The following is an 11322-nucleotide window of genomic DNA, read 5'->3' as shown; positions in this document are numbered from 1 at the left end:
CGTGAAAACAAGATGGGGACCTCCGACCATCGGAGTGGTTGTGGTACCGCCGGCTCGACGGACATAATTTCTCGGAGGAGCAGTTTCTGTTCCCTCCCGGAATTGAACTCTTCATCACCTCCGAAGATGGCGTTGATGGTTTTCCACGCATCTTGGAACTTCGCATTGTGTGATTTGTCCCCTTGGTCGTCCTCTTCGGGTTCTTTATCCGCTGGCTTGTTCTTCTTGCTGCTACCGGGATTGCTGAATGTCCTCCAGAGGTGGTAGCAATCAATTGCCGCATGATTAGCACCTGGATGCCATGGGCATTTCTTCTGCAGGAGGTTTTTGAACTTCTCCTGCGTCGTTATCTTCCTGCCTCATGAAGGATGATCCACAGCCGCGATGAGGTCGTCTGGCTTACGCTTTCGGGATGGACCCGAAGAGTCCCGTTGGCTCTTGTCAATACGATTGTCTTTTGTGCACCTCAAGTTGCTGTCATTGCACCTCGGGAACCGCTCCCGCATATTTTCCTCCTGCTCGGACCAATCGTGCATCATGTCACGAAGTCCTGCAACAGTTTTTGGTCTGTTCCGCCCAAAGTCTCTGTAGATGCTCGAGTCAGTGATGCCATTGTAGAAGCAGTCAATAATGTCTCCTCCGAGATATTCGCAATGGTGGCACGCACGTCGAAGAAACAGCATGTGTAGGACCGGAGGAGCTCGTTGCGTTCCTGTTTACATTGAGCAAGGTCATGACGAGTACCTGCATGAGCGATCGCCCCTTGGAAGTTGTCGATGAAGACTTTCTTGAGCTGCTCCCAGGAGTCGATCGAGTTGTTATTGAGGCTCTCCAGCCATGTGAGTGGCGCAAGGTCCAAAGCCATCGGGAAGTAGACGACCTTGGTGATGTTGTAGCCTCCTGCGACTTCTATAGCAGTGGAGTAACAACGTAGCCATTTCTGAGAAGCTTGCTTGCCATCATACTTGGTGATCCCAATCGGCTTGAAGCCCTCAGGGTACTTGTAACTACTGAACCATGCTGTGAACGCTGGAAAATGATCACTGCAGTCGGTACCCTCTGTCTCGGCTACTTCATGCTCTCTGCGCCTAGAATCAATTATGGATCGCACATCGCGTCCTTCATTGATTCTCTAGCATAGGTCTTCTGGAGGATTCCGATGATTGGCCTGTCGTGGGTTGCCTCCCGGAGGTGGTTGCTGCCTCCCGCCAGTGGCCTGACTCCCGCGAGCGTTGTCGTTGTTATTGCTGCACTGAGGTCGAGGACGGCCGCCTGCCGTTCGACTGTGAGCCTGGCTGCGGCTTTCACCCACGAGTTCTTCTCTGATGGTAGACGCCAGGTTTTGTTGATCGAGCTGAATCCATGCCCTCTGCGCGTAGCGAAGTGCTTGATGCAGGTTTGGATCGTTACTGCGCTAGAGTATGGCTGTTACCCTGGTGATGTTGGCCACGGGAGTTCTGAAGCCCCGCTCGCTCACGGCGGCAAATTTGGCGTCTAGCTCACGATGCATAGATCGCATGCGCTCGTTGACCCTCCTTCGCTGGACTGCGCGGGCTCTGTTCCTGGCCCTTCGTGCCTCACGATCGGCGTTGTTTTCGTCGCCGGAGTTGGTTGTGGCCTCATCTTCGGATATCATATCGAGTGCGACGATGGGTAAGTTGCCATCATCCTCGCCCTCCTCCACCATCAGCACCTGGCGTGATATGAGCTCATCAGAGCTCGCTTCGACTAGCTCGGTCGACTCCTCTACCATGGTGGCTAATGGCCTGCCCTCCTGAAAAGGCAAGGGCTCAAGGTGTGCCGCAAGTCGGTCTTCGTCCTCGAGTAGATCAGAGAGTTTCATGCCCTTCCAATGCACAAAACGGCCCTCTGGAGTGGAGGTGATCATCAGACCATTGTCACCAAGACAACCCGCAGCCCCCGATGTGCGGTGGCTTCGGGCTTTCCGAATCGGAGTAAATAGTCCAAGTCCTTTTCCAATGCGGAGAGGGACTCGGAATTGTTGGCCTCCTGAGGTTCAGTGGCCGAATTGCGTAGACCGAATTGTGATCGGCTACGCAAGTCCTCAGATTGGAACGAATCCAACCCGAGCAAGGTTGTTGCAGCGCTGGACGGAGTCGCGTCGTAAACAGACTCCTCCTCGGTCCTCGTAGCGGAGCCATAGGTTGACAAAGTCATCGAGATTATCGACGAACTCGTCGAGGTCGCTACGAAAACTCGCCGCGAGAGTTTTCGGCTTCATGTCGATGATGAATAGACGAAAATTGCCCGCACCATCTGCGACGCAAACCCACGAGCCGAAAACGAACGTCGTGCCCTGAGGGGGCACAACACTGGTGAACTTGAACGATGCCATCGAGTTCGCCGGTGGATCTTCGATGCGCACCCCTATCTGGCACGCCAGCTGTCGGTGTTTTACCGCCTGCCCATCGAGGGGTATACCCGAGGTGGTAAGTTTTAGATAGGTTCGGGCCGCGTTGTGCGTAATACCCTACATCCTGTTTGGTGGTTTGTATTGCCTTGGGTGTTGATGTTGTATTTTGAGGGGGTCCCTGCCCACCCTTATATATCCGGGTGGACAGGGTTACATGAATTCTAGTCCGATACTAGACTAGGAACCGTACTCGAGTACAACTCGAGTAGCTTCCTTCCGTATCGGTTAGTCCTACTTCGTATGCGAGTAGAAGTACAATATAGATAAGGTATAGGACATGTCCTATCCCTTAATCCTGTATGAACTATATTATGTACGCAATCCCGTAATCCCGGGTCTGACACCGGCTTCTTCACGTGGGGGCCCAGGACCACCCCGCGGTGGTCCGGCCTCGTGACAGCCGTTCTTAAACACCTTTGTCCTTGCGGGCACGTGGAGGCGCCAGACCTGCTAGTGCGTGGAGGGAGGTCCGGAGACCGTGCCCCCAGTCATCAGGCCCGGCCCGTACGCCCTGTTGCCCAGAAGCTTAGCGCGTGCTAACGGATAACCTCGTACTCCTTGGGCTGGACACTCCAGTAGGAGGTATCTCTGTCTGTATGTACCGACAATATATTTCCAGAAGACCGAGCATATCTCGGAGATACAGAGGTGTTGCAATTGTTGAGAAACACGTCGTCAATGTTGTGTTGTCTCTCTCCCTAAACAATCACAAGAGCAGGAGAATACACGTATGTGGGATTATTTTTTCTCTGAAATTATTCATTACTCACAAGTCACAATAAATATACTCCTATATATGTACTTCGAGCTAAGCCTAGAGTACACATGTACAAGGACTCTCTGAAGTTGATTATTTAAAATTTAGATCTCTCATGTATATATACTTCAAACTAAGACTATCGTCCTATTGTTTTGGTAGTAGCTCAAAAACTTGAGAAGGATTACGATTTCTACTACTCCTTTTGCTTTTGGACTTTTGGTTTTACAAATTAGAACCGAATCCCGTTGTTTTATAACAGAAATGATTGTAGTTTGCACTCCCTCCAACAATATGCATACCTTCTTCCTCCCAAAAGAAGTGGGCTTCTAGCATTCACATTTCATCCTAGAAAGAATGCATTGCATTTTAGCTTGGAAGCCTATCTCGATAAGCATCACCCTCACCAACAAATAAAAATGTGCTGGCTTGACTAGTAGTGTCTAAAATTGCTATATATTTACTTCAGGAGGAGTAGCTCACATAACACGCAATATCTCAATTAATTGTTGCATGTATTTGTACTCCCTCCGTTTCAAATTATAATTCGTTTGACTTTTTGACCCTAAGTTTGACCACTCGTCTTATTAAAAAATTGTGCAAAATATCACTCTTTTTGTTGTGGCTTGCTTTGTTAATAAAAGTTCTTCAAGAATGACTTAAATTTGACTATATTTGCACAAATTTTTTGAATAAAACGAGTGGTCAAATTTGATGTCAAAAAGTCAAATGAATATAATTTGGAATGGAGCGAATATTTACGATAATATGGCCGAAGCATGTATATGTTTTCTTGTCTCGAATACCACAAGGCGTACCATAATGCGGTTGGAAATTGCGTCTGATATTTTATCGTTTCTTCTAGTGGTGACCATGGTATTTTTATCATAATCACCGTTTGCATTCCCTCTTAATAATCTCTTAAAAGCATCTACACCAGATTACTCATATCTTTTTAATACCAAAAAATTATTATTTTGGTAATGGGAGGTGCTCCAACAGATTACCAATTTTAATATCTAGCAATGAAGAGAAAAATATATATAATATGATAGATGAGTAATTTGCTGGAGATATGGAGATGCCAGGAGGATTAGCCGACCGGAATGGAACCCAAAAGCGGGCGTGGCGCAGGGCGGCGCCTCCGGCGAGACGCCGTGCCCATGGAGACGGACGGCGAACCCCGCGCGCGCGCGCCGCATCGCCGTGGCGGGAAACGAAAGTGTAACCTCCCGCCTTCCCCGTAAACACCCACGCATCCCCTACGCGGCTACGCGCACCTGAATCCCCGCCGACGCTCGGGCCCCACGTACAGATGACCCTGCACGATCCCACTTCTCAGACACGAGAAGAGAGATCCCCTCTTCTCTGTCTCTCTTCCCCCGGATTCTCTCTCTCTCTCTACCCGTGTACCCTCTCTCTCCTCAGCTTCCTTTCTCTCTCCCCGTTAATCCACCCTCGCTCTAGTATTCCTTTCCACTTCTCCCCTGCTCAATCTCAGCTCCCCTGCCTGCGAAGCATCCCCCATCTCTCCCCAATCTCTCCAATCGCGCGGAGCTCGCACGCAAGCCCGTGCCCCTCACCCACCCGCCAAACCCTAACCCTAACCCGAACCGACCCAGGGTCCCGGCCGCGGCGGCGGGAGGCATGGCGGACACGGCGCGCGACGGCGGGGACGCCTTCGTGGACGAGGTGGAGCCCACGGTCACCATCGGCGAGTACATCGAGGGCATCGAGGCCGAGGAGCTGGTACGGTACCCCGCGTCTCCCTCCCTCGCCCGCCGGATTCGCTTCGTTCGAGTGGGGGTCGATTTGGTGCCGTGCTCGTGCTCAGCTTTGCTCTTGCGCTCTCTGTGCGGTGCGGGAAAACCCCTATGTAGGAGGCGGATTTGGTGCTGGGCGGCGACGACGGCAAGGAGTGCACCTACGCCGGCGGGTACCTCAAGCGCCAGGCCGTCTTTTCCTGCCTCACCTGCGTGCCGGATGGAGTCGCCGGGGTGTGCACCGCCTGCAGCCTCGCCTGCCACGACGGACATGAGGTGAGTCTGCTCACCTCATCCCATGAATTGTCCTTCCCAAATATCATTAGCTCTGCATTGTTGTGAGAAGGAACAAGGCAAGTAAATGGGGATTGTCAGCTGTTTTGCCCACTAGTATCAACTGAATATTCATTCATGCAGCACAATGTACCCGCTAGTTTCTTCAAAGACATGCTTTTTTAATTGAACACACAAGACAGCTGCATGTCATTGTACTAGAGAAAGCGTAAGAAATGCCGGTCCGTTTACAAAGCCTATATGGGCAATGTAAACCAAAGAAAAGGAGAAGACAAGGAAAAAAAAAAGGAAAAACAAACGACCCAAACTCACTGAAACCCAAAAAGGAAAAACAAACGATCCAAACTCACTGAAACTCAACTAATAGCGTGAAACACATGCACACATGACCACTTGGAACAAAAAGCCTTGCCGTGCCACAGCTCCTTTATCCTTTTATGCTGTGAACCACAGTTGTGCCTCATCAGTGATCTCGCACGTTATCTCAACGTCAAACACATGCTAGAATTTAGGATCTTTTGTATTTACAGAATGCTGTACTTCTTTGACAAATCACTTAAGGTTCTCCTGTGCTGTTTATGAAATGCATGCTTGTTTTTTGGGAGCTTCATAAAATTGTACATCTTGTATGAGCAACAGCAAAATTACTCATGCTGGTCTTCTGGATCAAAAGATTAATCTTAATTTAGGGAAAACCCGAAAATAGCTTGTGGTTTATATGATCTTTTACGGATGGAGTTGGATCATACCAATCAAGTCATCAATGTGTTTTTATCTACTTATGAAAAACAAAAGCTTCAACACTCTTCTAGAGCAATGTTCAGTGTGACCTGGGGCTTTTAGGATACTGATCTGCTGAATTTATAATTATTCTTATATGTTATTTGATCAATATTGAGCTGGACACAGGTATGCATTTACTTAAGAAGTAGAATTTTGGGCTTATTAAACTGGGATTGTGGCTTGATCCGATTGATTTCCTTTTATCATGTTGTGCAACTATCCATAGGATCTTTTCTATGGAATCAGACTGAATAAGCTGCTCCATTCTAGAAAACGGGCATTGTTAGTATCTCACTTGGATTAGGTAGCTAGTAGAGTATAACTTATTTTCCTGTGTTTTTTTTAGTTAAGAAGTTATTTGTTTCATTATAATTCTTACTTCTTGTATTGTTATTCAATGCTTTAATGCGTGGAAGTACTAGATACCATCCCAAGAACAATCAATAACCTTCTCTAGCCATCATTAAATTCAAGCAGTTGATTACTCTTAACAAAGACCTTGAATGTAGGAAATATGGCCTTTTGTAAACATACCTACTGGATGTTAGGCTCCATTTAAGACTTAAAGGCTGAATTGCATATAACGGGAAAATACACATGCCAGTGAATAGTGTTATGGAACAGAATGTGGCTGCATGATGCTGCAAAGGACTAAGGCACAGGCAGACTCAACGTATATCATCGTAAAAGATTTCTTGTATGGGATTTTGATTGCTTTTTGTTAAGCACAAGATAAACTCTTGTAACTGATTTACAAGCAGTTTCATGGAACGTGGAATTATCTGCAGCCATTAATATAGTTGTTTGTTATGTTATGTTTTTAAACACATATGTACTTGATTCAATGTGTACTTTCATCTAATGCATTCATGTGCATATGTGCGCGTGTGTAGCAAACACTTTACAGTGGTAAGCCAGTAACCTTATAAATTAGTCCCCTAAAACTTGACTTCATGAGTCAAGAATTTTTTTTTGCTATGTATATTTAATGGCCAGGAGCCGGTAGCCTAGGTGCATCTTTGCTGTCAATTTTTCGACCTTGAGTTGCTTAGGGATTGCTTGTGACTCTTAGTTTACGGGTACACAATTGAAGAAGTACAATCAGCACTGCCTCTGCAGCCATTTACTTCCAATTTGGTACATCACAGGATCATAACCACAAACTATCTATTGAATAAAGGGGTTTAAAAACATGGTTGTAATGTTGTTGTAGGGAAAGGGTTGTACGTGCTATTTTCCTTGTGTTTGCGTATATGAGAATGATGAATTGTTAGGTCAAGAATTTCAATACTTGAACATAAATCCCTCTGATATTTTGAGACTGAAATTGGTAACCAGATCTGGTTGGATTCCGAGATCCATGCCAGTGTCCAAGCAACACTAGTTTCTGCACTAAAGAAATACCAACAATACCTTTTTAATGGTCTTGGGTTCGATCTCTTGGGTTATAGACATCCTTGGGATAGCAACTCATATGTTTACCCCTACTTTCAGCTCTAATAATGTTGTTTTACATATCTGGGAGATTCATTCATTTGAGTAGGGAAATTGTGTGTACATCTTTGCGCAGGCTTTAGACAATTTGTCCTATAGCTTTATACACCATGACTATGGCAAAGTCATTAATATTCTTCATTACATCTGGAGTATGTTGCAGATAGTGTGATATATCTGAAGTTTCTGAATTTGTGCGTCGTGTCTGAGATGTTTGTTATCATGCTTTGAAATCTGTAGCAAAGAAGAGACAATTTTTTGGTGGATGTAGTTCATGGGATTATTTGTTGCCACTGTTTCTTTCAATTTAATATTCAATTTACTTCTGGTCAGATTGGCTGCCTCACTTGCATCAGAAGAATTTGATGCATTATCATGAGTACTCATTTACTAGCTTCCATTATTCCCTTTTTTTTGTTTGCACTTAAACTCAGCTAATGCTTATTCTCTGTTTTCTTTTCTTTTGTTCCAAGATTGTTGAACTTTGGACAAAGAGAAAGTTTCGTTGTGACTGTGGCAACTCAAAGTTTAGTGGCCACCTCTGCAAACTCTGCCCTGAGAAAGATTCTGAGAATCCAGAAAATTGTTATAACCATAACTTTAAAGGTTCCTATTGCACATGTGGAAGGCCTTATCCTGATCCAGAAGCTAAGGAGCAAGTTGAAATGATACAATGCTGTATTTGCGAGGACTGGTTTCATGAGGATCATATTGGTCTTAACTCTATTGAAGAGGTTATCTACTTACTGTTATCTTCTTTAATGGCATCATATTTGCTAACATCTTTCTGTGTTCTGTTTCTTTTGTATTTGCATGGTTGCATTTTATATGCAATAGTGCCATTGTATGCTAGTGTTGCTTAGAGAATTTTCTTGTGGTCATGTCATTTCTACTTGTAGATGTTTTATTCTGTTCTTAGACCTAGGAAATTTTGCAATGTGCTGTTTTCTAGTTCGTTTTACTTTGCTGTATTTTGGGTGAAACTAGAAACAAATGCATTCTTGACTGGAGTTATGCTATTTGGGACTTAAGAATCTCTTATTGAGATGCCAAGCAACTAAGCTTACACGATTTAGTAAAGTTTTACTTCTATGCTTTATAATTATCAGGTGGTGCGGATTGAATGCATATTTGCGAACTCGTTTTGTTTCGCCAGTAGAAAAATTATAAGATATCCATAGGATAAAATCTAACATCTTCTATTAGTTCCCAGGTACAGATATCCAGAGGGTAAAAGTTTAGCATCTTCTGTTAGTTCCCAGGTACTTAGAAAATATAATGTGTGCTTAATGTCTTTCGTGTTTTGCAGATACCGCGAGATGAGGAAGGGGAACCACTCTATGAAGATTTCATTTGCCATAAATGCTCACCTGTTTGTTATTTCTTGAAACTCTATCCTGAAACAATTTGGGCTTCTGGTAAGCAGAATTTGGCATCACAAACTGACACAAATGATTCAACTGTGATGGAAGGAGTTCCTTCGGATCATGCTAACATTAAGGAACATGAAAATGGTGCTCTTGATCATATGGGTGGCGAGAAGACCTCCATGGAGAATGGTTTTACAAAAGATATTGTAGTTCCTGAGAAGGCCAATTTTGGGGACAGTTCTGGAAACAACTGCAAGCTAGGAACAGATGTAAATACAATGCCATCTGTTACAGAGAAAAATATGCCCTTCTTCATGTCTAAAGGCTGGAGGGACACACTATGTAGGTGCGAAACATGCACTAACTTCTATGCACAACGAGGTATTGCATATCTTGTTGACAAGGAGGACTCTATTGAGGAGTATGAGAAGATTGCCAAGCAGAAGAGGGAGAAGAAGTTGGAGCAGCAGGAAGGAGCTGAGACAAACTTTCTAAATTCGCTTAACCATGTTCAGAAGATAGAGATCTTGAGTGGCATTAATGACATGAAGAATGAGTTTCAGTCCTTTCTGGTAACAATCTCCTCTTATTTGATTGCTTAGGTGAATATATTTCAGCATTAAAAAAATGAAGCATTGAATAAACCATGCAAATTTTCTAGACTTTGAATTTGGTTACGTGACACTCTTTGCTATAACATATGCAAACTACTCAAAGAAGTGAACGTCTACATGTTCTAAAACACTACTCAAAGAGGTTCTCTTACAAACACTTCGCAATATGCAATGTTAGCACTCTTTATCCTGAGAAATGAGAACCAATGTGTCATGCACACATGGCACAACTACTGGGCTAGTCTGCATAGCTGTATCTACTTGGCAAATGTGTATATGCCAAACACATTGGACTGGATATGAAGCATTTTCACAGCGTTAGATATATCAGTTAAATTATGTCTTGCAGCAGGGAATTCAGATTCCTAACACATTTCAGTAATACTCAACATCGATTGACATTTCTGCAGAACTTATACTCATTTGTATTTGATTAAAATCTTTATTCTCATTTGCATAATCCTGTTATTTTTTAACTCAAAAGAGGAACGCTGTTTCATTTTGTCGATTCAATCTAGTTCCAAAATGATCTTTCTTGGCAGCAGAATGATGAACTTTGCTTTTGTCTTTCTAGGTTGCATTAATATTCTGTTGCATCTGATTTTGTACACGCACCTCATTGATGTGTTTCCTTTATTTGATGCTTTGAACAGGAATCTTTTGACTCGTCAAAACCTGTCACATCAGAAGATATCCGCTCTGTTTTTGAGAATCTGGCTAAGAAGAAGAAACAGAGGTTATCTTAGAGCTTGTGTAGCTTCAAATCCTGCCGAGTCAAGGGCTACTTGGGTACCTTTAGACATACTGAGTAATGTCATCCTAGGTGCTACTGGACTTGCCAGTGATGTGGAATTCCTGCAGCAACACGGTAATGTTTAATGTACCGAAGTGGGTCGCAGTAGGTTTCGATGGCCCAGCTGGCGAACAACCTGTTTGCTCCTTAATCTGGACACTGTTAGATGGTAATTTACATTGTGTTACCAGTCCCTTGCAGATGCAAGTTGCCCTAGGTACTAGTTCTGCTGAGTATGATGCTTGCCCTGTAGCATTGCAACACACTGAGTCCTGGTTCTGCTGATCCCTGGTAGATCCATCTTATCCATTAACCAAGACAGCTCTGCCACATTGTCTCTGAGAAAAAAAGAGCTAGCGATGGCATTCCCACCATCGGGATGCAGATGGAATTGGTCGACGAGATGCGGATGCCAGATGGTCCCTCGATCGACGCCTAGAAGCTAAGATCAGCGACACACGTGAACGTCGTTGTCCTCTCGTTATCACGTCCGTGTGATTGCCGTTTGCTTGGTTTCGTTGTGCTCTCAGGTCGCCTTCGTTTCGTCCTTCCTCTTGTATGCTAGTAGCAGCTGGTATGATGTGCAGGTATCATGGGCCATGCACGATTGGATTTTCGATGCGCCGCTCCAACGCGAATTATCCATCCCAATCCTCGCGGCTTGTCACCCTCGTTTCATTTTCCACGGTGCTTTTTTCTATGCGCAGCTGTAGGCGTGTAGCCCACACCTGGTTGCTGCATTCACACTCGCACGCTCCATCAACACTTGAACCTAGTTTAACAACTCCTGAAATCTGCCAGCAGTTTTAATTTGCAATGGAACAGCCTGAAGAAAGGGTCCAGCATGGCACAGTGAATGCCATTTCCACAAATCATGATGCTAGACTAGACAAGTACAGAGTTGGTAGTTGCATTGATTATTCGATCGTCCCCTTGCAGGAAAATAAAATGCCAACTGTTTTGATCATCGTTGCATCTTGTCTCAAAGAAAGAATCGACAAGAGTAGAGATGCCCATCAG

At 44.6% G+C, this 11322-nt stretch overlaps 1 protein-coding gene across 1 annotated transcript; it reads left to right on the top strand.

Moving 5' to 3' along the window:
• Window positions 1-4570: 4570 nt before the first annotated feature.
• On the top strand, window positions 4571-10619 carry LOC112889973 (putative E3 ubiquitin-protein ligase UBR7). The gene is made up of 5 exons (XM_025956788.1): window positions 4571-4940; window positions 5072-5230; window positions 7999-8259; window positions 8835-9467; window positions 10163-10619. Exons 1-5 carry the CDS (start codon window positions 4839-4841, stop codon window positions 10253-10255), a joined length of 1248 nt encoding a protein of 415 aa, XP_025812573.1. The 5' UTR covers window positions 4571-4838; the 3' UTR covers window positions 10256-10619.
• Window positions 10620-11322: the final 703 nt, after the last annotated feature.

This window comes from Panicum hallii, chromosome 4, assembly GCF_002211085.1.
Source record: "Panicum hallii strain FIL2 chromosome 4, PHallii_v3.1, whole genome shotgun sequence".
Taxonomy (NCBI): Eukaryota; Viridiplantae; Streptophyta; class Magnoliopsida; order Poales; family Poaceae; genus Panicum; species Panicum hallii.
This window is presented reverse-complemented; position numbering and strand designations above follow the sequence as displayed.